The sequence below is a fragment of the Centrocercus urophasianus genome, unplaced genomic scaffold (genome assembly GCF_019232065.1).
Source record: "Centrocercus urophasianus isolate 14NV4802_14NV808 unplaced genomic scaffold, USGS_Curo_1.0 seq_54, whole genome shotgun sequence".
NCBI lineage: Eukaryota > Metazoa > Chordata > Aves > Galliformes > Phasianidae > Centrocercus > Centrocercus urophasianus.
In genome coordinates this window covers 1,488,177-1,514,209 of record NW_024885133.1, presented here as the reverse complement: position 1 = coordinate 1,514,209, position 26,033 = coordinate 1,488,177, and the positions used below count along the sequence as shown (strand labels likewise).

Sequence of the window (26,033 nt, the reverse complement as noted above, 5' to 3'; positions counted from 1 at the left end):
CAGCCTTCTGGGCACCATAAAGTGCAATTAAGAGCTCTGGGAGCACCATGCTGTGCCATGCTATGGAGTGGGTAAACACTGGTGGGTGTGCATTGCCCTTACCTGCTGGGCAGACAATTACCAGCCAGCAAAGCAAGGTTCCGAGGCATTCCAAGAGATGCAGATTCCAGTTCCTTGCTGTTCCCATGAAGACCCACACATCTCCATGCAGTCGTTACGGCACTCGGGAGCACCACAGCTCTGCTGCCACCTGTTGGACAACAACACAGTAATGAAGGCACTGCCCTGCAGATGTGCCTCTTTCACAAACCTGCGCTCCTTTCTCTGATCAACGTGGCTGCACTCTGCGCACAGTGCTGCTTACCAGCAGCAGTGAAGCTGGGAACAACAGACAAAGAGAAGGCTCAGGTACCCAACAACATTTTTGCTTCCTTCTTCTCTGATAACTGCTCATTATACACAGCCCTCACCTTTGGTTTGGTAGGTGGGGATTGAGGAAGCAATGCCAGTCCCACAGACCCCTCCCTACCCTACACTGTGATGGGAGATCAGGTTCTGGACCACCTGAGGACCCGAACATCCAGGAGTCTTCGGGTCCTGACAAGATGAGTCCCAGAGTTCTGAGGGAATTCACCACTGCAGTCACTGAGCCACTCTCAATGGTATTTCAGAAGTTGAAGCAGTCAGGAGAAGTCCCTGATGAGTAGAAAAAAAAAAAAAAAAAAAAGAAAAAAAGCAACAGCACACCTGTCATTACGGATAGAAAGTGTGACCCGGGGAACTACCAACATGTCACTCTCACCTCCGTGCTGGGAAAAATTGTGGAGCAGATCCTCCTGGAAGTGACTCTAAAGAACACGTTCCAGTGCCTCACCACCCTCTGTATGAAAAGCTTCCTCCTAATAACCAACCTAAACTCCCCTGTCTCAGTTTAAAACCATTTCCCCTTGTCCTATCACTATCCATCCTCATAAACAGCCCTTCCTGCTTATACATTCCCTTCAAGTACTGGAAGGCTACAATGAGGTCTCCCCCAAGCCTTCTCTTCTCCAGGCTGAACAAGCCCAAATCCCTCAACCTTTCCTCATAGGAGAGCTGCTCCAGCCCTCTAATCATCTTAGTGCCTTTCTCTGGACCTGCTCCAAGAGCTCCACATCCTTCCTGTGCTGCGGGCCCCAGGCCTGGACGCAGCACTGCACATGGGGCCTCACAAGAACTGAGTAGAGGGGGACAATCACCTCCCTCTCCCTGCTGGCCACTCCTCTTTTAATGCAGCCCAGAACACAGTTGGCCTTCCAGGCTGCAAGCGCACTCTGCTGGCTCATGTCCACCTTCTCATCCACCGGGATCCGCAAATCCTTCTCTGTGGGGCTGCTCTCAAGGTGTTCTTTGCTAAACATCTGGGATTGCCCCTTCATCAGTGACATTGACAGTGAACCCTACTGACACTGAGCTGTGGGGTGCAGTGACATGCCAGAGGGACGGGACGCCATCCAGAGGGACCTCAACAGGCTGAGTAGTGGGCACTCAGCAATGTACCTTCCCAGCCCAGAAAGCCAACTGTATACTGGGCTCCATCCAAAGATGCGCGGTCAGTAGGCAAAGGGAGGTGGCCCTGCCCCTCTGCTCTAGTGAGACCTCACCTGGAGGTGCTGTGTCTGGATGTGGATACCCGCAGTGCAGGACAGACGTTGAGCTGTTGGAGCACGTCCAGAGAACAGCCACAAACATGAACCGAGGGATGGAACGCCTTTCCTATAAAGAGAGAGAGAGCTGGAGCTGTTCAGCCTGGAGAAGTGAAGGTTCCGAGGTGATCTGGGAACAGCCTTTCAATACCTAAAGGAAAGAACACGAAAAAAATTTAGCTTAGATATAAAGAAAATCTTGTACAGCGAGGGTGGTGACACAGTGGAACAGGTTACCCAGACACATGATTGTCGCCCTGTCCCTTCCAAGGCGAGGCTGGGTCAGGCTCTGAGCAACCTGATCCAGTTGTGGATGTCCTTGTTTGTTGTGGGGGAGTCACACCAGATCACCATAAATGGCACCAAGTACTCCAGTTGGGATGCTCCACATCAGTCACAGAGCCTCTCTGTGCCAGACCCAGCATTCAGCAGACCAGGGGCCACATTTTGTCACACGGCTGGGTCCCAGAGCTGCAGAGCTGCTTAATGTGCGTCAGGGAATGGGAGGAAGAGGGGTGGGAGTTTGGGAAATTAATAGCATCCCTAACAAATGGGATGAGATATCTGGGGAAATCCTGACTGCAGTCATCCAGAAGAGGACAATCCTTTCTTTCTTATTAACACAAAGCCAGATCTGCCATTAAAACAGAAAGAGCTGTAGGACCCTGGGGTGGTCAGCCACAAGGTGCTCTGACAACGATGCCCTGGGATCCATTATCACTGACAAATCCATAAGGGAGATATTGGAGAGAACCGTAAGACAGGAACGGAACACCTGTGGTCAGTATGCTCGAGCAGTGCAGACTGTATTATACTGAGCGAGGATGAAGCAAATGGCCACTGGGGTTCAGGTCCCAGATGATGCACCTCACTCTATGAGCAGCCATGGAGCTTACAGGGATGGGAGCACAGAACCAGTGGAGCGAGCCCATTTTAAGCCTATTCCATCCCCAAGTGAGTTTCCCCACAGTCATCACAAACCTGCCTGCATACAAGCGATGCACCAACACGGGGCTTGTGATGTTCCATTACCTGCTCTGCAGTTCTCACACCACTGATTAGAGGAGCCCTGGCAATCCTAAAACCCCATCGAGCTACAAAATAAGATCAGAAGAAACACAAAACGTAATTTAATACATGATAATTATGCACAGAACACCCTTAAACAACTCTGCATGGGCGAAATTAATACATGGCACTGTTCGCTACAGTCATGAAACAGGCTGGGATGATGTGACAGCAAACAAACTAAGTCTGGAGCCCCAGGTTGGAGATTATGTGGTGAAAATCATGACGAGGGAACAGGCTCCACCAGAAGATAGTGGGCTTAAAGAGACTTGCAAACGCAATCTACAAAATGCAGAACCCCTTTATGGAAGTGCTCAGTCAGCCAACCAGCATCATTGGGGATGATTGAAGCATTCCAGAAATGAGAAAGCATTGAAAGAAAGAAATGTATACCAATCCCTCCATCAGCAACTCAGAAAGGGAGAGAAACCCTTTCTCTCCCTTAGATAAGAACTGAAGGGCATTGTAAGGACACGCACAGCAGATACAGCTGCTCTAAGCCATTTCAGAATCCCCTGAGAAGGTGGAGTTCACAGCCCTGCAGTAAAGAAGGAATTGCTCACCCCACTCCAAGTGCTTGCTCCACATCCCAAAGGAAGCAGTCTCCAGGCACAGATGATGCCCTTACAGCTGCCAGCTCTTAAATGTGGTCAGGATCCTCTAAAAAATGGGGAGTTCATAACCCTACAACAGAGAGGAAATCAATTGCCCCATTCCAAAGACAAACACTCACCCCACACTCTAAAGGAAGCAATCTCTAGACAGAGACGCTGCCCTTACAGCTACCAGCCCTTAAACGTGGTCAGGATCCCCCAAAAAATACAGAGCTCACAACCTCAAAATAACAAAGGAAATATTCACCCCACATACCTAAAGAGGCAACCTCCAGGAAGAGAAAACACCCTTACAGCTACAAACCTTTAAATGCTGTCAGGATCCCCCCAAAAAGGAGGGATCACAGCCCTGAAATAAAAAAGGAACCACTCATCCCACTCCAAGGGCTCACCCCACACTTGAGAGGAAGCAGTCCCCAGGTAGAGCTACTACCCTTACAGCTGCCAACCCTTAAAAGTGATCAGAATACCCCAAAAAGGAGAGATAATGGCCCTACAGTAAAGAAGGAAACACATCCCACACACCAAAGGAGACAGCCTCCAGATACAGATCCTGACCACGTTGAAGGGCTGACGGCTATATGGGCAAGATCTAACAAAAAGAGAAGCCCACAGCCTTGAAACATAGAAGGAATCACTCACCACACTCCAAGGGCTCACCCAAGGCTCCCAAGAAGGCAGTCCCCACAAAGAGATGCTGCCTCTATGGCTGCCAGCCCTTAAATGCGATCAGGAAGGGGTGGAGCCAGGCTCAGCCCTATCCGGTCCCATAGGAGAATTGCTTCCACCTGTGCTCGCAGGGCTACACCCCTCAACAGGTGCTTAATCACTGCTTCAGGCTGTGACCTCACAGTTCCCATAAAGGTATGAAGAAAGAAAAATAAATAAATAAAAAGTAATGACTGGCAGGTAATTGGGTCTGCCTGTCTAGCAATGGGAGGTTTATCAGTGGATGAGCTATGACAGCCCACGTATTTTGATCCCAATCTGTCCTCAGAGACAATTGGTGATGTTTCTAATAGGTAGGGGAGCACAGATTTCAAAACACAGTAAGATGTAGAGAAGCTGTGTGTGCAGCCTGGACAGCAAAGGGTTGAGATTACCGGTGTGAATGGAGCAAATGCTGTTGACCAAACTGCCAGGGTCAGCTTATGGCTTCCCAGTGAGAAATGTGTGTCACTTGCTCGCTTTGCAATTAAAGACCATCGTGAAAATATTTCAGGATTTGGTGTTGTATGGGAACTGCTGAGTCGTGGCCTGAACCTCTGATTGATCACCTGAGGCGAGCCGTGAGTCAGCCAGAGGAGCACAGGTGAAGGCAATTCAATTCACCTGTGCTGCCGGAAGGGGTGGAGCCTGGCTCCACCCCTCCTAGACCTATTTAAGAGCTGGCTACGATTGGGGAAGGATCTGTTCTGGAGGTTGCCCCTACTGGTGATTTGCAGGTGGACTCAGCATAAGGGTAAGCCTTCCAATTATTCTCTTTTGTGATCATAGTTTACTTTGCCTATCTCTCTTTTTTATTTTGTGATTATAACACCCTAATATTCTTTGATTATATGCGTGTCCTCAGTGGGTGAACCTGCTACTTGCCTCTATGTACTGTTATGTTGGGATGTAGTGCTGGGGTATCACTGGGATTGACAGCAGGGGCTGTTGCTGGGGTGATGTTATTGAGATGATGGGTGATGCTGGGGTGTCACTGAGGTGATACACATCAAGGAGTAATGCTGGAGTGATGCTCAGGGTTGATATTGTGGTGAGATTGGGATGATACTGCAGTGATGTGGTGGGGTGACGCTGCGAGGTGATGTTGGTGTATCAATGGGGTTAAACATCAAGGAATGATGTATGTTGATGATATATGTTGGAAATATAATATAGCACCGAGGAAGTAGTCCAGGAGGTTTATAGACTTGTGGAAGATAGCTTCCTTACGCAACTGGTAGGCGGTGCCCTGCTGGACCTGGTCTTTGCTAACAGAGAAGTACTGGTGGGAGAAGTGAAGATTGGAGACCATCTTGGGCAGAGTGACCACGGAACTGTAGAATTATCCATTCTTGAGGATGTTGAATGAGTGACCAGCAAAACCACCTTCTTGAACTTCTAGAGGGCAGACTTTGATCTGTTCAGTGTGCTTGTAGCGCGGGTCCCTTGGGAGTCGCTTCTCAAGGGTAAAAGGGGCCCAGGAAGCCTGGACGCTACTCAAGACAGAAATCTTAAAGGCACAGGAACAGGCTGTCTCTGAATGCCGTAGGAGTAGATGACTCGTGTGGATGAGCTGGGAATTACTGTTGAGACTCAAGGAGAAAAAGCCTACGTCCTCTGGAAGAAGGGGCAGGCTACTTGGGGAGATTATAAAGAAGTAGCTAAGGTATGCAGGGAGGAAGTTAAGAAGGAGAAAGCCCAACTTGAAGTCAGATTGGCCTCTGCAGTAAAAGACAATAAAAAAATCCTTTTATAAATATATCAACGGCAGAAGAAGAACCAAAGATAATTATCATCCTATACTTGATGCAGCAGGGAATGTGGTCACTGAGGACAAGGAGAGGGCTGAGGGCCTCAATGCCTTCTTTACATCTGCCTTTAATAGCCAGGCTAGTTATCCTCTGGGTTTTTTATGCCCCGATCTGGAAGTCTGGGACGCTGTTCAGAATATGCCCCCAGCGATTCTGGTGGAGATAGTCAGAGAGCTTCTCCTCTGTCTGGACTGTCACAAGTCCATGGGACTGGATGGGCTGCACCATCAGGTGCTGAGGGAGCTGGCAGGGGTGATTGCTGAGCCCCTCTCGGCCATCTATCAGTGCTCCTGGTTAACTGGTGATGTCCCAGAGGATTGGAGGCTTGCTGATGTGACTCCCATCTTCAAGAAGGGCTGTAAGGAGGATCCGGGGAACTATATGCCTGTTAGCCTGACCTTGGTACCAGGGAAGGTTATGGAGCACATCATCTTGGATGAGATTGCATGGCATGTGCGCAGTGTCCAGGAGATCAGGCCAAGTCAGCACGGGTTCATGAAAGGCAGGTCATGCTTGACCATCCCCATCTCCTCATCACCTGGCCCCAAACCTGTCTCCAAATCTAGGGCCCAGATGGATCCCTGCTATGACAACAAAAAGCCCAAACGCCCCAAATTCAGACCCTGAGCAGTATGACTCATTGCACTGTGCCTCGATGTAAGCTGCATGGACCCCCAGACTGCCCCAAAACAGCACAAAAGCCCGCACCCAAAATACAAAGCACGTACTGTTGTTGACAAAGCAGTACGCATGCATCAGATCCGGCAAGCACTACGCACGTGCCAAGTCCGACACAGTGTGCACCATTCTTGGCACGCCTCCACACCGGCCGCCAGTCGGAACACAGCCCTACGCATGCATTTGCATCGACACAACGCTACGCATGCGCCTTTCTTGGCACACCTGTACGCACGCGCTTTTCTCTTCACAGCATTACGCATGCGGTGTTTTCGGCACACCACCACGCGTGCAGTTCCGCACATTTGCCACACGGTGGCAGCAGAGACCGCGGACCGCGAGAAATTTTATATTTTGGGGAGAAACTGTCCTATTTTGGGGAGTAAAGTGGCCCCTTGGAGTCCACAAGGCCCCTCAGAACACCCCAGTGCCCCCCAAGCACCCCCTAGAGCCCCTCAGTGCCTCCAGTGTTCCCCGGTGCCCCCCTGTGCCCCCCAGAGCCCCTGACAGCCCCCCCAGTGCAATTCAGAGCTTCCTATTGCTCCCCAGTATCCTCCCAGAGTCACCGAGTGCCTCTCAGAGCCCCCAAGTACCCAATAGTGCCCCTTAGAGCCCTCCAGGGCCCCTCAGAGCGGGCGGTACCACGCTGAGCGCCGGCAGAGGACCCCTCCCCAACCCGACTTGGTCGGAGCACGGCCACTGCGTGTGGGATTTCCCCGCCATCCGGGAACGGCTTTTCCCGGGCAGGAGCTCAGCGGCACCGGAACGACAACAGTGGCTGGAGCTGCCCTCGGGTACCCGACTGCCGGGCTCCAGCCGGGGCGGGTCAGTCCCACAGCGCACCAGGGAAGGGTCACCCGTCCCGGTCCTGGGGCCGGCACCGGTGCCGATGACCCTGGGGCGAGAGGGAAGTCCGCCCCCTCGGTACTCCCCTGTCCCCCCTCCTATTGGCAGCTTCGTAGCAAGCCCCGCGTCACCATTGGCCAGCACCGCCGATGGGCACCGCCCCCGCTGCATCCGCGCTCGGCCCCGCTTGGTCCGGAGCAGCCCGGGGACACCGGGCACGGCGGCGTACGGGGTACCGGTACAGCTGTGACCGAGCACGAAGAGGCCCCGGGAAAATAAACACCCCGTCCCACAGGAGGAGCCCCTGTGGCTCTGGTGCAGGTAAGGGCTGTAGGCGCGGGGCTCGCTGTCCCTGTTATCGTTTCGCGGGGGGCTGCATGCCCGAGATTCTACCCGAACCGCGGCTCTGTGCACTGGGGGTCGCTGGGAGGTTCTGGGGTTCACCGGCGGCGGCAACGGAGGCAGCTTCCCCTGTCCGGGTGGCTCTGAAAAGCCGGGGAGGGGGGGCGTGGGAGAGGGATGGAACTATGCGCCGAGAGAACTGAGCAGCTCCGGGCTGCCCCGGGGCTATGTGCTGCATAGTGCGGGAAGAAGGGGGTCCCGGAGGTGTCCCAGGGCACGAGTGTGGGTCTGAGGGCCACGGTGAGGCACAGTTTTGTGGGACGTGTTGATGGGGCAGCTGGGTCTTGTGTGGGGCTCTGCCTCGGCTTTCCCTCTGGATAAAATATGGGACAGCGGCAAAGAGGAGAGGGGTTCACTGCAGCGGTTGAAGAAGCATACTTTGGTCCCCATCTTCCTGCATAGTGGGGGGTGTTTGGGTTTGTGCAGCTTGGGGGAGCTGAACCAGGGTCTGAAAAGGGAAGCGGAGAAGCGGCTCCGGGAAGGATGTGATATACTGTTCCGTGCACAAACAGGGCCATGGTGCCCAACATGGCTCTCACTCCATGGCAGCCCCAACCTGCACATGTGGGGGACTTGCGGGGCACCACAGCTCCCAGGGGCCTAGAGCCCTCCCCCCGCCCCCCCAGCACCACAGATGGACCCCTGAGGCTGGGAGGATTCCGCCCGGTGTGACATGAAACTGTCCTGACTGCTGCAGAGCACACCAAGAAGTTTTTAGGGTGCTGCAAACATTGTGTTGTGACCTGAAGTACAGCATCGCTGGAGGAAGGCTGCAGCAGTGGTCCCATTACAGGACTGTCTCCATCAGGATAAAGTCTATCTGCAAAACTTTGCTTAGCTTTGCCCTTGCTGCAGCCTTACAGGGGCAGGAAGTGTGCACTGTGCTGTGCAGCCTCGGCACTGCTGCTTCCCCCTCTGTTTTGCACTTCCCCATCGCTCTCCTGAGCCTCTGTCTCCTCCTGGTGAGGGAGAAAGGAAGTTTCTCTCTCACAAGAGAGAGTGGTCGTTGTCTGCCTGATAAGGGAAGGAGGAAATAGAAGGCGAGATGGATGCTCCAAAATGCCCCCTTCCTCCTCCTCGTGTTGCAGCTGCTGAGCCCCTGGGTATGATGACACCACCAGATCTCCAAGCATGGCATAGAGGTGCTTTCCCCAGGGGCCCCCTCCAGGTGCCAGCAGCTGTTCCCACACAGCGTCCATGGCCATGTCCCCAGGGAAGGGAGCACTGTGGGAGCCCTCTTCCCTCCCATGCCTGAGGCTGGGGCTGGTAGTGGGAGCTCCTCACCCAGCTCCATGCATGGCCATGTTGGAGCTGCTGGGCACACTGAAGTTCCCAGGTGCCCATTCAGATCTGGGACCAAGTCAGGTGTTTCCCAGCCCTGCAGGCTGCTCGGGGATGCTGGGCTCGTTGCAAAGGAGCTTGTTGCAATGTTCTTGGCTTCTGTCCCATTGGGTAGCAGGGGGCACCAGGATGAACAGTGATGGGTGCATGCAGGATGCTGCAATGACTCTTCCTGTGGTCTGGCTCTCCCCTTCTCTCAGGCCTTCTGTGCTGCCTTTGGCCCCTTGTCACCAAGGTGATTGTGCCCTGTGTGCGCCACTCTGCTGTGCTGCAGGAATGGGCAAGACACTTTTTCCTGCAGGGATTTCAGGTTATAAAAGCTCAAAAACCCCCAAAGGCATTTTGCCATCTTGGGTAGACTCTTCCCCTTTTTTTGCTTCTGCTGAAGATCTGGGCTTGTGCTCCTGACCCCAGCACAGCCACCAGCAGGATGGCATGGGGCTGTGAGCAGTACTGGAGCAGCTCTGAGCACTGCTGTGTTGCTGCTGCACGGCCGAGGGAAAGGGAGTCATGGCCCAGAATTCAACAATGAGTCCCAGAACAGCAGAGCAGGGCCACACAGCAACCAAGTGAGGCATTGCGTAGGGCTCAGGGTTCGTCCCCACAGTGTTCTTTGTCCCCTGCCCTCACTGTGCTCCTGTTCACTCTGTTGGGTCATAAGGTTTCCCCTGTGCTGCAGGGTGCTTCCCCTCTGGCCTCATTCTGCTCTGCACGCATGTTCCTGCAGGGCTGTGTGCACCCATGACAACACACACACAGAGCAGTGACAACCAAAGGTACTGGCTTCCTTCTGTGTCACCCAGCATGTGGCTGGGAGGGCTGAGCACTGTGGGGTCAGGCTCTGGTTACACCCCAGCAGCTCTGGCCCTTCTCCTGTGATCTGGCACAGCAGTGAGGTTTAATTAATTAATGTTGGTTGGGCACTTGGTGGTTGGCAGAGGAAAGTGATAGGGGCGGCACTGGGGAGCAGAGCAGCAATGCGGCACAATGCGTGCATCTCCCTGAGTGGCAATGGGGGGGGGTGTAGCGCACACAGCACAGGGAACCAAGGAGATAGCAACCCTGAAATGTTGACTTTTAGCATTGGCCCTAATAGGAGACAGTGGTGCTGCCCTCAGGACTGTGTTGGAGGGAATGGAAGTGTGGTGGGGTGGGTAGGAACATAGCTGGGAGGTGGAGGAGCTCTGAGCTCAAGCCCTCCTTTCTGCACGCTTGCTCCACACTGCCCCATGCATTATTGAAGTGTGTTTGCATTTCTGCATCAAATATTCATCCCGCTGCCATGGGAGCTGCTGTGGGGTTGCCAGGAGTGCAGTGGGGTTGTATGGTGAAGTGCTGTGGGCGCCTGGTGATTGGCACCCGGACCGACACCAGTGTGGGGTGAGTGTGGGGTGTGTGTGGGGTGTGAGACTGGGACTCCCCTGACCCCAGTAATGGGGTTTTTGTTCCCTCTGTGGATGAGAATTTCATCCCCCAGACCAGAGGGTCTCCTCCTTCTCCACCCCACCTCTGCACCTCCTGTTCCTGTATCTCCAGGTCTCTTTCTGCTCCTGCAGCTGAGCAGCTTTCAGTGCTTAACCAAAGCCCTGAGCTGAAACAAGGACCTTGCATTTGCCCAGCCTGGCAGGAACTCATTGCAGTGCTTTGGGGTGTGTTGGAGCATCACCTTCACAGGTCCCACAGGATATCCGGGTATAGAACCCAGTGCAGATGTTGCAGCCTTCAGCAGAGCCCCATGGCGTGGCCATGCCTTCAAGTCCTGCTGGAGTCTGCAAAGCTCCCAGGAAGCTCGACTTTTCTCACTTGGGTTCAGATTCCTGGAAAAAAGTCCAAAGAAATGACAGTGGCTGTGTGCAAAGCCACCATTCATTGCCAGGGCGACGCTACACTGTGCTCTTCCAGAGCAGGGCTCAGTGTACAGTATTGCTGCTCTTTCAGTAGCAGACCCTGGGTTTCAAGGGCGTTTTCATTAAGAAGAAGAAGGAAAAAAAAACGAGCCCAGCATAGGGCTGCAGACTTGAGTGACAGGAAGGAAATTTGGTGGTTTATTTCAGTCTGCAGACTGCTCAGTAGGGCAAAGCAGACTCTTCCGCACACTGATAGTGGTGACAGCCCCTCCACCAACAATGGGACCAGGGGTCAGTGGGACCCTTCCCAGCAGGAAAAAGCCCATAAAATCTCCCGTTGGGAGCTGATTGAATCTTTGGGGTGTGGAAGCTTCCCCCTGGGATCAATGCAGAAGCAAAGTTCGTGATTGCAGTTGAGTGTTTTGGAGGAGTGGGAGCTTCCTATTTTTTCATGATTCCATGGGTGGAGTTTGCTTTTGCTCATTGCCTGTGGTTGCCCAACAAAGAGCTCAGGCGTGGGAATCTCTGTTTATACAGGCACTGCTCCTGCTCAGCATCCTGTAGCACTGGGAGCATTCAGGGCACAAAGCCCATTGCCAATGGGGGGGCTCATGGCCTGGGATTGCAGCTGGGGCCATTTGTGAGCCCAGGACATGGGCTCAGCTCTGGCAGCACCGTGTGTATGGGGCAGTTGGCAGTTCTCCTCTCTGTATCTAATTTATTCTCACTCTGGCAGTGTCCTTTAGCTTCAGTATTTCTTTTCCCTCCACGATCAAGAGAACCAATGGTGATGTATTTATAGAGCAATCCCTTCCCTGCTCTCCTTTTACCATTCTGACTGTGCTGCATGCAGATAATTGCATAAGCAACCTGCATCTCTCACTCATCCTCGCACTGGAACAGCTGTCACCACACAGAGCTGCACGTGGCTACAATGGGTGACTCAGCCCCACCTGTCTCAACCTACAGGAAATGAGTCAGGTTGTAAGGAAGCAGTAAAGTGATGGGACAGGAGCCCCTTCCTGCAGTGCAGTGCAGTGGCAATCTTGGGAAGTAGAAGAGTGAAGGTCTCATGGGAATTGTACTGCAGTTTTACCCCAGCAACTAGGGAAGAGAGTCAGGAACACCCCATAAGTCATCCCTAAACCAAAGCTGGGGTGTGAGCTCCTCTCCTCTGGCAGCCAGAGCCTCCTGAAAAAGAGCTGCTCCTAGTCTTACCTTTAGTGCGAGGTGTGCGGGGAGGAGAGGATGTAGGGCCAGTTCCAGGATGTGGGCTGAACCATGTGTGCCTCTTTTTCCCCGCAGAGATGGACACCTTCAGCACCAAGAGCTTGGCCTTGCAGGCCCAGAAGAAGCTCTTGAGCAAAATGGCTTCCAAGACCATGGCCAATGTCTTCATTGACGACACAAGCAGCGAGATCTTGGACGAGCTTTATCGAGCCACGAAGGAGTACACCCACAATCGCAAAGAGGCCCAGAAGATCATCAAAAACCTCATCAAGATTGTGATGAAGCTGGGCGTGCTGTACCGCAATGGGCAGTTCAGCCCTGAGGAGCTGCTGGTGATAGAGCGCTTCCGCAAGAAGGTGCACACCTTGGCCATGACAGCGGTCAGCTTCCACCAGATAGACTTCACCTTTGACCGCAGGGTCATGTCAAGTGTGCTGACGGAGTGCCGAGACCTCCTGCACCAGGCTGTCAGCAGCCACCTGACGGCCAAGTCACACTCCCGCATCAACCATGTCTTCAACCACTTTGCAGACTACGAGTTCCTCTCAGCCCTCTACGGGCCAGCCGAGCCCTACCGCACCCACCTGAAGAGGATCTGTGAAGGTGTTAATAAGATGCTGGAGGAGGACAACATTTGAAGCCATTGGTGGCAACATGACTCAGCATCCCATTACCTATGAGCCTGAAGACAGGACATACAGGCATTTTGGTGATGACAGGGCTTTGTCTTCTTCTCTGTGATGCTAACTCTCTCATTTTCTCCTCTTTATATAAATAAAGACCGAACCTCCTGACTTTGTCCGTTCCTTGCCCAGGATCTGCAAACCTTGCTCCTGGCTGAGTTCTTTGCAGTGCTCCAGGGCTTCTGGCTCCCTGGGCTCCTGCTGTATTCTTGGTTTTCCTTTGCCCATGAAGTGCTCTTAGCTCTGAGTCCAAGGAACTGGCCACAACTGGATTCTCCACTTTGAACTTGACTGTAATCCTTCTATAGAAAACAAACCAAAGACTGGCAGTGTGCAACACCAATCCAAGCAGATGGGCAGCTGCTTGGTGAGGAGGTGTGATACCATTATCATGGCTCTATTTTGGCAAGGTCTCAGCACCTCCATGACAAAGTGGGAGCAAGCCATGCTCTAGGTTTACACTGCCCAGCTTAGGAGGGTACTTCTGTGCCTTGCAGGCTGGAAGGGGTTTTGGCCTCCCAAGGGCAAGTCCTGGCAACCAGAAAGATCCCCAATTGCACGGGTGAGCAGTGGTCCCTCAGGGCTGGAAGCACACTGGTGGCCCTGTGTTCTCCTTCATCCTGGGCTCAGCTGGGATCCCCGAACAGCCTCCTGTGGATGGTATCACTGTGATCACTCAGATGCCTTCCATTGTCATTGTCCCAAGTATTTCACACATTTTACATGTCCTTGAGTGAGTTCTAATTGTTTTTTTTACAAAACTCTGTAGCCCTTATGAGTTATTTAAATAAACTCAACCGGTTTGGCTTGGTGCTCTGTGTGGTTCGTACAAAGCGGTGATGGTCACCAAACAAGTGCGATGGGCACTAGCTTGCTAGGTTTGTCCTTTGCATGAAGACTGCTCACTGTGCCTGAGGCTTCTGCTTTCCCTTTCCCTGGCATGACAACAAAGATCCTCCTCCTCAAACCGCTGCTCCCTGGCACAGCAGTGCTGCACAGCCAACGCTAAGGTGGTGGGAAAAACCATGGTGCAAAATCAGCACCAAAGGTATGGGGTCCTGTACATGCACCCACATGCTTCCCTGCATCAGTCCCTGTGCTGCACAGCAGGAATAAAAAAAGCACAACTCCAGTGACAAAAGGGAAGGGGCAGCCTTACAGTGCATTGTGCTCTCAGCATAGATGCACCAGCCTCGGCCTAATTCAAACATTGATCTTTGCTTTGAAAATAGACAAGTCACTGCGCAATATCAGCTGGCCTTATCTTGGTGACTTTCTTGTTCCTTGTGCTCTGTGGGATGTCTCCAGTGCTCACAGGTACAACCCAGCCACTCGCATCCCCTGCTCCCTTCCTGCTGCCAGCTCAAGGCAGTGGTAAGTTTCAGCCTTTAATAGTAAAAGAAAGCCTCTACCTCCGTCATTTCATAGGCATGGCTCTAAGTATCGCGACTAATTTAATTGTGCAAAGCAAGCTCAGGATGTGGAGTAAGGCGCATATACATGCATGAGCATAGGAGAATGCAGCCAAGAGTCACAGAGTTGTTGGCCCTTTGGAGAAGGCAGAGAAGGGTAGGCTTTGGTGTTGTATAATCAAGATGTTATAATTACAATATAATTGTATAATCAATAGATATCAAGATGTTATAATTACAATATAATCAAGAGAATTAGGCAAAGTAAACAACGATCACAAAAGAGAATTAGTGGAAGAGCTTACCCTTCGGCTGAGCTCACCAGAAGACACCAAGAGGGGCGATCTCCAGAAGAGATCCTTCCCCTCTGGTAGCCAGCTCTTCAATAGGTCTAGGAGGGGTGCAGCCTGGCTCCACCCCTTCCGGCAGCACAGGTGAATTGAATTGCCTTCACCTGTGCTCCTCTGGCTGACTCATGGCTCGCCTCAGGTGATCAATCAGAGGTTCAGGCCGTGACTCAGCAGTTCCCATACAGGTGTGCAACGTTTGAGAACAGATGTTCCTATCTCCATTGCGCTTTCTGCAACTGTCAGGTATATGCCTAAGAGTAGCTGGGGCTGCTAACAGCTCTGCACCGCTTGGTGGAGTATCGGTAGATGCAGAGAACACAAAGTGGAATGGAGCTGATGGATGCTGCTGCGCTGGCAGCCAAAAATGCTTCACTGTTCCGTTCTCGATGAGCACACCAGCACCAGCTGCATCATGTTCCTTAACTGTATGAAGCATCTCTGCTCAGAGTAGTCCCTACTGAATCACAGCTGTTTTCTTTGTCCCCAAGGGTTCTTACTCTCCTGTGCGAGAGAGAGGACCAAGCTCAACTCACAAAGTGCCTGGCACCAGCTTTCCCTCACTTTCAAATCCCTAATCTGAATGTTCTTCCCTGCACCCCACAGCAAACACACACCTCATCCTCAAACCCACTTTCCCATCCTGGTGAAGCCATGGAGAGCTCACCCTCTGCTAGCAGAGCCACCTCACAACCTAGATTTCTATCCCAACACTGGCCATCTGAGTCTGGGAAATGAGTCCCTTTGATTCTGTTTTGCTGACTCCCTCCAAGCAGCTGGTTTAAGGGAAAGAGATCACTCCTCAGACCTGCAGGTTATCTGCAATTCCAGGAGCCACCCAATGGAGAAAGAAACGTCCAGGAAAACTCTGGAAAACAAAGCCTGTAAAATTCCCAGTGCAAAGTACTCTCAAAGTTGAGGAAACTCCCACAAAACAGAAAAGCTAACAATGACCACAGTTGACACCAGGCACCAGCTCTGGGCAAAGCACCTATCATGACAGCACTGGGTTACAGGTTCCTGTGGGCTGCTGGGATACCTCTTGGATGTGCAGAACCCCCATAAACCGGCAGGCACCTCCTGCACGACATCTCAGCAACTGCTGGCTAAGTAAGCGCTGAACTGGATTGCTAGGCATCCAGTTGGAGAACAGGAATCATAGACCAAAGCAAACCCAGGTGAGAAGATGATGCTTTATTTGTGTATTTACGCAGGATAGGAATTCCACATTCCCTCGCTGTTAATATTTTAGATAAGAAAAAAATGCTTCTGTACATAGAAAATAGTCCTGCACTGTTACTGAGACATGAAAGTGTTGCTTGGATTGATTCCTGGGTTGTGCCAGAATAAGAAACTGCCTTCCCCATGCCAAGTTATCCCAATCTGCAATCTGCACTAGGACAGGAACAGAACATCCTCTCCAATTAAGCCAGTGATGGTTTTCCACAGTAGCACATAAGAAGTCAATTGGCTTTGACCAACCCTATCCCTTCCTTCCCCCTTCTACCCAATTTAATTTGTTTCTTCTGTAAAGCTTCCAGAGAAAGAAACCCTGTTACCCCCTTCCAGAGACTCCAGGGTTAACAACTTTCATTTAGGAGATCTTGCTTAAATCCAGCTGCTGCATTGCTCCTCCTAGCAAGGAAGATAAAGTGCTGTTTTAGAGGGCTGCTTTACCATATTCAGCAGATCACTGAAGTAGAAAGCAGGCAGCAGAATGGCTGGCTCTAGATCAGGATTTTCAGAGGATGTTTCCAGCTGCAAAGCACACTGTTACTCTGACACAAGACAGAACGCATTTTTCTCAACACCTCAACGCCCCACTTGTCTTGGACCCTAGCGCACCTCAATATGGAAAACATGAAAGGTTTGGCCAACTGAAATAACTGCCAATAATAAGTAAACTCCATTGTCTGCCATGGTCTCCTGGCCGAAACACCGCCCAACAGCATCTTCAGAGTCACAGCTCATCATGGGGAGTTTTTGCTACAATCACGAGTTTCGACAGTTCAAAACGGAACTTGCCTTCCCTGTGAGACACTACAAAGAGAAAAAACAAGTACAGGATAAACAAATGGTAAGGTATAAATAAAACAGCTCTGCTGGTTCCCTTCCAGGATGATAAAAAGCCAGCAAGTTGGACACTGACGTTCTTTACATGCACAGTACAAGCACACTGTGATAAACCCATTCTTCCCCATGCCAATTAACACTTAAACAGGAAGGGGACCTGCAAAATCTTGCTGCCAACTATGGATCATGAACACTACACTGCTGACTCCATAATGTGCAGTGTCTGCCTCCATGCTGTCATCTATTGGCTTTAAGCTTAACTGCTCATCTCCTGGTAGACAACCAGGCTTGTCTCCCACACCAGGCCCTTTTTCGTGTAGTTTTCGCAGTCACAGACCTGTCGTTTCAGTGATTTCGAATTCTTCCTGTTTTAAGGGGATGTCATTCTGTGCACCCACTGCAGCTTGAGACTGAAACAGGAAGGAAAAAAAGCTTATACAATTGAGGTAATCTAAGAAGCTAGTGCATCTAAAGCAAATAAACAACAGCACATTTTGAAAACGAACAAACTTGTCTTTTAATAATGTGGAGTGAAAGAACTACATCTGCAAAGGAAATCTGAAGGAAAATTCCTGGCTAGGTTTCCATTTCCTTTTAAACCACAAACTAGCAACCTTCAGATGACTGAAAGTCGAAGAGATGGAAGAATGAATTTGTTGAGACAAATCAAGGTGCTCCTTGTCCTGTGCATCCTGGCAGGATGGTGTCTTTTGGAGCCAATGACATTGGCAAAACCAGCAGATAACCCACAGCATACAAGGAGCAGAAATTAAATAGTGCTGGAGGGTCTTTCTGCAGACACTCGGTCCTGACTGCCACCACTCTCTAATTAAGGGCATGTTGGAGTATATTTTACTGGACAGATGTCTCATGAAAGTTTTCAATGTTCAACCCATGTTTTACAGCAGCTTTCCACATGCCTATATCCGAGTCATCAGCTTGGACTTACATAAGCCATGGCGTATTCTATCTTGGCTCCTTTCACTTCTGATTTAAACTGGGTGAAGAAGAGGTAAGACTTCCCTTGGGGCCTAAAATAAGAACACAGCCTTTGGCATCTAAAGCAGGGAAAGGTTATAATGGGAGGTGAGATCATAGGGAAGGGTCAGGCACAGTAGCACTCTGGTTCTTGGCTCTCTCTAGGCCACAAGCATTAGAGACCATCCTGCTCTGATTTTCCAGTGAAGGGGCAAATCAGGCAGCTTCTTCTAATCCCTGCTGTTGGTAGAGAGGGTGGAAGTGTAGAGGAGTGGCAGGATACATAGCTCCCTCCCTCCACAGCCATCTCTAGCTCTTTTGCAGCTTCAACTAGTATAGTGAAGAAATCGGGGAAGAAACATCACCTGGCTTGTGAGACCTCCCAGAGTCACAGCAACTCCCAGGAGAGGAAAGCCAGGAAGCACCATCCCTGCTGCCACAGGGAAGAACCCTGGCCAAGCCGCCACCTGGCTTGTTGCTTTTCAGGTTAAACCACACACCTCCAGACAGAGCAGGAGAAGAGCAGGTTGTCTTCACTGACTCCAATGTTCATCTGCCATTGCTGCAGAGGGGAAAAGCCCCAACAGTTAATCTTGAAAAACATCTCCCATTTTCCAATTCATCCCCGCCTCCTAGGTGCAGGAGCACCACTGTGAAATTGCAAAACATAATTATAGAACAGCTGTTGATGACCCCTTCTATTTTGTTTGCACAAAGCAGGAGCCCTGGTCACTCTTTCTCTTTTCCCCACAATTTCATCAGTGCAGTTATAGAAAAGAGTACAAGTCTCATACCATTTTACAATAAAATAAAAGGACCTGGTTCTATGCAGTTTCCTAAAAACTAAGGAGTTACTCCTCCAAGGCCCTTCCTACCTACAGGGGCACGAAATGATAATTCTGTTCTCCATTGAAAGCATTTGGCCCCAAGATTCATTAAAACTTACAAATGTCATGGCCTTGTGTGCCACAGCATTGTTGCAACACACAGAGGACGCTTCCATTAAAGAAGCAAACCCAACAACGCTATTTTTGCTAACACATGGTGTCGGAAATGGTGCCACCACCCTCCCTCAGCTCCTGGGCCCTGGAATCAGCTGATCACAAAGGAAACCACTTCCTTCTTGTAGAAAAAGAAGTTTCTTGTCCTGGCCACAACTAAACCTAGGGGACAAAATGATGACTGACCAACTGAGGCTTCTGGCAGAACAGCAGCCTTTTATCTCTGAGGCACATCAGTCCTTCTCAGTTACTACTGCTGTCAGCACTGATAACAACAGAATCCTGTTCTGCGCAGCCAGACTGAGCGCAAAGGAAGAATCCAAATTGCCCAACTCACCTCATTCGTTCCTCCCTGAGCAGAGTACGTGAAAGTGCAGGTGTAATCTCCCTGGAGAAAGAGAAGATCAGCAGCCTGGCCATGGAGTGACAAACTGTGTGAATCTACCTGTTCAGCATCAGTACTTCACCAACATGAGACATGGGAACACCTGAGAAGGCCATAAGGGGTGTGGGCACAGAGGATCCCCCACTGGTCTGACCCTAGGAAGAGCCCCAATATTGGTGGGGGCTGCAAGGCCCTCATCTAGGAGGTGCTCTGGGGGTCTCAACAGAACCCTGAGGATCTGGGCTAGGGAGTGGGCAGTAACCTGCAGTTCCCATCTCACCAGATCCCCTCAGCACACCTTTCCCTAGAGACTCCTCCTTCCCTTGGAGCCCCTCACTTTCCCTTGAAGCATCTCCTTCCACTGAACCCCCCTCTCGACCCAGCCTAGGGAGTTCTTGGTCACAGGGATCATCCCACCCTAGTGGCGACACATTTCCTTCAGCTAGTGGCCATTCTTTGGCGCCCCAGACCCCTTTCTCTTTGGAGACCCGATCCCAGTTCCTTCCTTCCTAGAGATCTCATTCCTTTGTAGTCCACCCCCACCTGAAAGCCCCTTTCCCAGGCATCGCTCCCACAGCAACCGGCCCAGAACCCCCACCTCCTACCCCTGTCATCTACCACTCGTCCCGCCTTCCCTGCTGTCAGCCAATCCCCATGCCAGCAGCAAGGAATGACATGCGTTCCCACCAATCAGCGAGAGACGCGTACACTCTCCTCTCCCCGTCCCTCCTCTCCCCTTACCAGGCTCCGGGAGAAGGAGTGAGCCTCTCCGCCGGGCCTCACGTCGAAATCAGCTGTGCTTGCCTCCTCCGCGGCCCGGACCGCTAAGCATAGCACTGCGGCCGGCACCACCGTGGCCCACAGCCACCGATTGCTCAGACCGCAGGGCGCCGCCATCTTGAAAAGGAAGCCCGCGCTACGGCGGGCGGAAGGGGTCAGTGCGGGCGGCGAGCGGTTAGGGGGCGCCGTGGCGGCCATCTTGTGTGTGGGCAGGGAGCCTGGGCCGGGACGTAGCGGAGTGAGGGCAGGGGCTCTTCACGACTGGGACAAAGAGCCATTAGGATATGGGACAAAGTGACGGCGTCTACGTGGACAGCGCCCCTGGAGCCATCCCGCGGGCTGGCCATTTCAGAGCTGCGTGTTCCCCTTTTTATGGCCTTGTGTTTGCTCTCAGAGAGAGCGAATCCCCACAGTATTTGATAGACACAGAAATAAGCAGCAGAAGGTGAAGGAAGTTAAGGGTTTTTTTTTCATGTGTGCTGCAGGCTTGCTTTGATAAGGAGTTACTTTATAAAGAGCTGGGCTAGGAGGGATAATGTTTGAGTTAGAGAGCTGCAGTTGTGGCCAAAAATCTCAGAGCTCTGGCATTTGAGATTCAGATGGAAGGAAAAGCACCTGAATGGGCTGTAGGCATCCCTGTTCTTTGCAGAGCGGGACAAGATGGTCTTTAGAGGTCCCTTTCAACACAAAACATTCTGTGGTTCTATGAAAGGGGCAGAGAAAGCTCCTTTCACCAACCAAGAAAAGAAAAAAAAAAGAACCTGCTACATTAGCCATGCCTTAGCCCCCCTTTGCAGGCACAGAGTGATTAGCTATGCCATTTTTAATTGTTTTTCACACAGACAAAAGCCCCTTCCTGAAGGAAGCATCCCTATCCTCACAGCAAGGCAGGGGAGCAATCCCAGTGAGTGCCATCTTCCTTCCAGTCCAGGATCTCACGGCAGAGGAAAGCTGGCTTGGTTGGCCACCCCACAGTGGTTGTTGGCTCCCTTCAGCAGGCGGATGTAGCCCTGCTCACCCCACACCTCTGACCAGCTGCAGGAGGAGATGGAGAATGAGCGCATCTGCACTCCCATGGCACAGGGAGACGTGTCACATGTCGTGGGATGGGGATACTCCTGCTGCATCTTTGACCTCGTAGAGGAGCAGTGGACAGGCTGAAAGTGATGGCAGATCTAAGCCACCTCTACCTATTCTTTAAGATCCAGTAGCTCACATTCTTCTTGCCCTCCTGGCTGGTACCATAGCCCACAGCCAACATCCCATGGTTCACCTTCTGGCTGCAAAACATACTGCTGAAGATGCCTGGAAAGAACAGAACTGAGTTGTCCAGGCTCTGACCCCGGTCAATTCATCTCCTGGAAAAAGGAAGGTGGCTGATCTCATTCTCCTGGGCTGGGTGCCCTGTGGGCTCTGCTAGGGCTTGGCTGCCCAGCCCCATAGCAAGGCACACCTGCCTTAGTCTACCTAACCGCACCTCTCCAGGTGCAGGAATTGATACCTGATTTGTAGAAGTGAAAGAAGAAGCTGCTGGCATCCACTGCCACAGACACAGGGCCCACAGTTGCCACTGCCTGCTCCAGCGCTGTCTCACTGCCCTGCGCCACCAGCCAGACTGTGGAGCAGTTGGCTGCTCTGTCCCCAGGGTTGTATCGGCAGCTAGAGGTGTCCTGAGAGCAGGGAGAAAGCAGTGCCAGGGCTGGGACCCACAAGCACAGCTCTATCCCTGCTTGCCCCCTTCCTGCTGCCCCTTACTGTGGCCTCGTAGGGGTAGACGTGCTCGGAGTTCATGCCACCATTGTCATGCACATACTGGAAGGCACGGGTCATGTAGCCACCTTGGCAACCGTTGTTGCCCAGCTTCCAGGAGCAGTCGATGAGGTTCTGCTCACTCAGCACTGCCAGCTTCCCCGTCCAATTAAAGACAAGTCCCTCCAGGGCCCCTGTGGCACTGAATGCCCAGCATGATCCACAGTGCCCCTAGGTGAGAGGGAAGTGATGGGGGGGATCACAACATCACTCCAAAACGTGATGGAGGGTGACCCCATAGTGTTGCTTTCCAGCTCCTCATCTGCAAAACTACAAGAAACTGCAACAGCCAAAACTATAGGACTGCTGGGTTTCACAGAATTCCAGCCCTTTGGAGGATGCAGTCTCTAGCTTCTGCTGCTGGCACCCATCCTGTGGCCCTGGACAGAGCCCCCCACGTGCCTACCTGGTTCTTTACGGGTGTCACGTAGCCTCTCACCCTCCAGTCCACTTCTGCTGGGGTCTTCTGAGCTGCCGATGCCTGGAAGGTCAGTGCTGGCTCCTCATGCTGCACTGGGGTGAAGCCATTCAGGAGTTGGTTGAACTCCTCGTCCATCTGTAGGTGCATATGTTTGTGTGCAGGGCCACCTGCACTGCTGCTCCCCATGGGCAGGTTGCACCCCAGGGAGCACCATCACTCCAAGCAGAGTAGGCCGGGGGCACCTAGCCCTCAGATCAAGTCCTTGGAGGAGGTGCAAGTACCAGGTCCCCGTAATGGTTCATGCCCAGGCGGAACGTATGCTGCCCCTGTGACTCTTCCCAGTTGTGCTGCTCTATGCGCCGTAGGTTCTTCTCCCAGACCTCCCTGCGGATGACCTCAGCCTCCTGTCAAGGGGCAGAGCAGCCTGGGGTCAGGAACAGCCCCCAGGAGCATCAGAGGGGCCTTCCCAGGTATGGACCCTTCTGAAGCTGACCCCAGGCTGTCAGGCCCAAGGGGAGCTGAGCATGGCCAGGTCCTTCCGCAGCTGGTGCAGACGTACCCCAGGGTACTCCTTGGCATATAGGCTCTTCCACCCTTCCCAGGCCTCCTCCAGTGCAGGGTCCAGTGCCGTGATGTAGCCCAACAGGGCCAGCAGCAGCCCCAAGGGCACAGTCATGGCTCTGAACTGAAGGGAAAAGCAAAAGGAGGGATGAGGTAGGCCTGGGTAGAGCCCCATGGTTACTCTACAGCCCCTGGATTGGGCAAGATAAATCCTTCCAAGTCTGGATTAAAGATGAGGGGAAAGCAGAGAAAGGCAAGATATACATTTGTTCCTTCAGCTGGATCAACTTTTGTATGGACATGCAGCTGTTTTGACAGGAGCTTTAGAGGGTCTTAGCTGTCTGTCCTTTTCGTGGTATTTAACTGTCCTTTTTAGGAGAGGAATGAATGGCTTCACAAGAAACTGGAGCTCCATCCTGTTCCCTGAGTGGCAGAACAAAGCAAATGCAGACAAAAGGGCAGTGAGAAAAGCAGGTACAGCCGCACCCAGTGCTGCTCCAGGGCCACACTGGACACGTTCCATCTGCCACCATGCAGCAAAAGCCCCTTTACCCACCTGCAAACCTGTCCCCTGACCACATTATAGTGTTTGTCCCCAGTTGTGCCTGGTAGCAGCTCAAGCACCATGTCCCCCACCATGGAGGGACTTGCAGGCTGCAGATAGTGGAAGCCGCTGGCTGCAGACACACCATCCCCACTCTTATCTGTCAGCTTGGGTGGCTCTGGAACACCCTAGTTTGTCCACCCTTCCTGCCTTTCTATGCTCCCTACAGTCTTTCCACAATTTTTATTTTCAAAATCCCTTACTCAGGGCTGCTGCATTTCTCTGCTGTCACAGTGCCTCATGCTCCCCACCCCCTTCCTACAGCAGCAGCCACCTCATGCATTCCTTCCTGTTGACTGCACCACTAACACTGAGACTGCATGTTGGCATCTCCAGAGCAACGTTTGCCTAGCGGCCTGAGAGCTGCAGCCAGCCCTGAGAGCAGCACCAGGAACAGGGATAAAGATATCTGCAATGCTTTCTGGAAAAAAAAAAAAAAAAAAAAAAAAAAAAAAAAGAAAGGGGGAAAAATGCACAGACCTTTCCCCAGGTTGTGCCTTTTGTTGGCTCTGCACAACCCTGGCTGAAGCACAGATGCATGAGGGAAGGTCAGAAGGGAAGAAAAAGGACTGGCATGAATGAGGCTGGGGGCCAGGGGGAATGCCTATGGCTCAGCCTCTGCATCCCAGTTCAGAGCAGCTTTGGGACTCGAGGCAAAACACAGAGCCCAACACAGCAAGAGCCACAGCTGCTGGGCTGGGACAATGCTGTTCTCACTTGAAAGCCAAGGGGAAGCTGCAACAGCCTCTGAGCAAGGAGCTTGAGCTAAAACCAGAGAAAATAAGTTTGTTTCTACACAAGGAGGAGGGCAGCACTGCAGTGAGGATTCCATGGGCTTTGGAGCAAAGCACTGCATCTGCCCCAGCTAAGAGGCAATGTGCTGGAAGCAGATGTGTGCATGCTTCTCCAAAAGTCCTCAGTGAGGACACGCCATGATCAGTTTACACTTTGCATTTTGCAGTCTGACTCCCCCAGTCCCCCACCACTGCAGCCATTTGTCTTCCTCACACTGCTGCTGCACAGCCCACGCCTCCTTTGATGGAATCTGATGAAACGTATTTTGCAGCAAACTCAGCCATCCCACAGGCACTGCTCTGCAGAGCAGCAACAGTGAGAGAACAGCACCCAGGACTGTGCCCTGAGCTTGCACTACTGCAGCTTTAAGAGAAAGAGCCATCACCACACCTTTATTCCCCAACACTTTAGGAACGGAGATGCTAAGAAGCTTTCCACTCGACCATCTTTCAGAGTAACAGCATCTAGCTGAGCTAATTCTGTAGCTCAAGAAGCAGTTCAAAATGACTTATTTTTGAAACCAAACATCTGTTCTCCACATCCTACACCTAAAAATAAAACTCCACACATTGGAGTTTCATGGGAGAAGTGCCTCCCAACAAACTCAGGCTTAGTACTGAGGAAGAGCGCCTTCTATCCGGCCTCTCCAGCATCCATCACAATGCCCTCCACTTCCTGCAGCCGTTACCACTTGCCCTCACAGGAAGTTAACTCTGTTCTATTGCAGCTGCAAATCCTCTATCCAAAAGAGCTACTTTGCTGCTTCATACTCCAATTCCCTGTCTCTCAGGACAGCTAGGTGGAAGCCTCCTACGCCATTTGTATTTCAATCTTGTTACATATAGAAAAACTTGGGTTTGTAGTGATTTTCCAAGTTAATGCCTCTCAGGATCTCAATACCCAACAGAAGAAAACTTTATTTTTTTATGGCACCAAATAATCCTGCAGCTTCAGAAGCAAGCTTGGAGGATCAAAGCAGCTGGCAGATAAACTGTTCATCTATAAAAGTTTAAGAGTGCATTGCAGACATTTTAAGAATACTTGTTCTTTTGGCACAGGAAGAAAACACTTGAGATTAAGACTTAAAATAAGCAAACCCCGCAAAATAAAGCTTCTTACCACGTACCGGCACCCACCCAGCTGTGAAGGGAGTGACTCTTCTCTCTGTGAGGAAAAGCATACCCTTCTCTTAAGGAAGCTTCAGAGATGTGCAACTTCCTCCATTACCTCCCCTTCCGCTGCTCCTCAGACCTCAAAGAAACACCAGAAGGTACTAAGCAGGGTGCATGATCGAAGCTAAAGCATGACCAAGAGAGCCAGGTGAATTCCTGGGCAAGAAATATGCTCACAGCCATATTGAGAAAACAAAATCCTCCAGCTGTGAGATGCTTTGCATTTAAAATGAAAGTCTCTAGCTTTCATCCTCAGGGCATTTAATAGCAATTTAATTAATGCTCAACTCTAATACAGAAAGAAAAGCAGCAAAGCCAGGTTTTGTAGGCCTTAAGTGCCACAGAAAGCAAGCATGGGCGAGTATTCAGATACTTGCAAAAAGCAGCTCTATGCCCAGCACCCACGCATGTCCTCCCAGCGTGGGATCGGAGCTGCCAGTGCTTGAAGATGAGCCGCCAGGCTGTTACCTGTGCCACAGAGCAGCTGCAACCCCAAGAAGTCAGAGGGAGCTGGGATGCTGGGTGAGGTTCCTATCTCCACGGCTGAGGCTACTTGCAAGCACGGGAAGCCTCCCTCCAGGTCATGCAGTGCCTGAATGGCAGAGCCAAGAACAGTCCAGGATTGCCTGAATGGCAGAGCCAAGAACAGTCCAGGATTCCCAGCTCTCCACCCTACAGCATCTTCAATTGCTGGATCGTGCTTCCTTTGAGGAACATCAAGGCTTTAACATTCTGTCCGCTGTCTGACACAGAAACCAAACAAAGCACTTTGCTTTTACCAT

The 26,033-nt window shown here is 51.7% G+C and overlaps 4 protein-coding genes across 12 annotated transcripts in view; 1 reads left to right on the top strand and 3 right to left on the bottom strand.

The window, feature by feature from the left end:
* LOC122169504 overlaps positions 1-7,319 on the bottom strand; it is a 10,309-nt gene extending 2,990 nt beyond the window's left edge. Inside the window, exons 1-5 of one of the 3 annotated variants that reach the window (XM_042835734.1) lie at positions 7,158-7,319; positions 3,317-3,437; positions 2,718-2,779; positions 565-696; positions 103-250 (exon numbers count right to left, since the gene is read on the bottom strand). In XM_042835734.1, the coding sequence (XP_042691668.1) occupies positions 103-250; positions 565-580 (164 nt within the window). In that variant the 5' untranslated portion in view covers positions 581-696; positions 2,718-2,779; positions 3,317-3,437; positions 7,158-7,319. Of the gene's footprint in view, positions 1-102; positions 251-564; positions 697-2,717; positions 2,780-3,316; positions 4,645-7,157 lie in introns of those variants that run through there. The other 2 variants (XM_042835736.1, XM_042835735.1) reach the window with 2 other exon arrangements.
* A 267-nt stretch (positions 7,320-7,586) lies between these two features.
* TNFAIP8L1 (TNF alpha induced protein 8 like 1) lies at positions 7,587-13,725 on the top strand. Its single transcript, XM_042835738.1, has 2 exons — positions 7,587-7,731; positions 12,306-13,725. The coding sequence occupies exon 2, from the start codon at positions 12,308-12,310 to the stop codon at positions 12,866-12,868; it is 561 nt and encodes a 186-aa protein (XP_042691672.1). The 5' UTR covers positions 7,587-7,731; positions 12,306-12,307; the 3' UTR covers positions 12,869-13,725.
* Positions 13,726-15,851: 2,126 nt separating this feature from the next.
* MYDGF (myeloid derived growth factor) lies at positions 15,852-20,102 on the bottom strand. Its single transcript, XM_042835598.1, has 6 exons — positions 19,851-20,102; positions 19,062-19,112; positions 18,224-18,285; positions 17,695-17,776; positions 17,083-17,155; positions 15,852-16,712 (listed from the first exon to the last, which is right to left on the bottom strand). Exons 1-6 carry the CDS (start codon positions 20,085-20,087, stop codon positions 16,633-16,635), a joined length of 585 nt encoding a protein of 194 aa, XP_042691532.1. The 5' UTR covers positions 20,088-20,102; the 3' UTR covers positions 15,852-16,632.
* A 595-nt stretch (positions 20,103-20,697) lies between these two features.
* LOC122169437 (procathepsin L-like) lies at positions 20,698-25,918 on the bottom strand. Of its 7 annotated transcripts, none has more exons than XM_042835591.1 (9): positions 25,720-25,918; positions 25,206-25,330; positions 22,679-22,804; positions 22,401-22,523; positions 22,105-22,254; positions 21,645-21,869; positions 21,391-21,559; positions 21,080-21,194; positions 20,698-20,924 (listed from the first exon to the last, which is right to left on the bottom strand). In XM_042835591.1, the coding sequence occupies exons 2-9, from the start codon at positions 25,257-25,259 to the stop codon at positions 20,825-20,827; spliced, it is 1,062 nt and encodes a 353-aa protein (XP_042691525.1). In that variant the 5' UTR covers positions 25,260-25,330; positions 25,720-25,918; the 3' UTR covers positions 20,698-20,824. The 7 variants fall into 7 exon arrangements, 6 of the variants coding, with proteins under 6 accessions (XP_042691525.1, XP_042691530.1, XP_042691529.1 ...); XM_042835596.1 differs by lacking the exon at positions 25,720-25,918 and adding an exon at positions 22,945-23,103 and having other exon boundaries at positions 25,199-25,296; XM_042835595.1 differs by lacking the exon at positions 25,720-25,918 and adding an exon at positions 22,945-23,103 and having other exon boundaries at positions 25,206-25,291.
* Between the last annotated feature and the right edge of the window lie 115 nt (positions 25,919-26,033).

What these genes read in the sequence shown, in the direction of transcription:
- TNFAIP8L1 (XM_042835738.1), top strand. Translation starts at nt 12,308, where the DNA reads ATGGACACCTTCAGCACCAAGAGCTTGGCCTTGCAGGCCCAGAAGAAG.
- MYDGF (XM_042835598.1), bottom strand. Translation starts at nt 20,087, where the DNA reads ATGGCCGCCACGGCGCCCCCTAACCGCTCGCCGCCCGCACTGACCCCT. An exon ending in ACTCCTTCTCCCGGAGCCTG is followed by an intron (nt 19,113 to 19,850) that starts GTAAGGGGAGAG and finishes CTCTTTCTCCAG; the next exon opens with GGAGATTACACCTGCACTTT. An exon ending in TAGAATACGCCATGGCTTAT is followed by an intron (nt 17,156 to 17,694) that starts GTAAGTCCAAGC and finishes TTCCTGTTTCAG; the next exon opens with TCTCAAGCTGCAGTGGGTGC.
- LOC122169437 (XM_042835591.1), bottom strand. Translation starts at nt 25,259, where the DNA reads ATGCTTTTCCTCACAGAGAGAAGAGTCACTCCCTTCACAGCTGGGTGG. An exon ending in TCTACCCCTACGAGGCCACA is followed by an intron (nt 21,560 to 21,644) that starts GTAAGGGGCAGC and finishes CCCTGCTCTCAG; the next exon opens with GACACCTCTAGCTGCCGATA. An exon ending in TACTGGATCTTAAAGAATAG is followed by an intron (nt 20,925 to 21,079) that starts GTAGAGGTGGCT and finishes CTCCTCCTGCAG; the next exon opens with CTGGTCAGAGGTGTGGGGTG.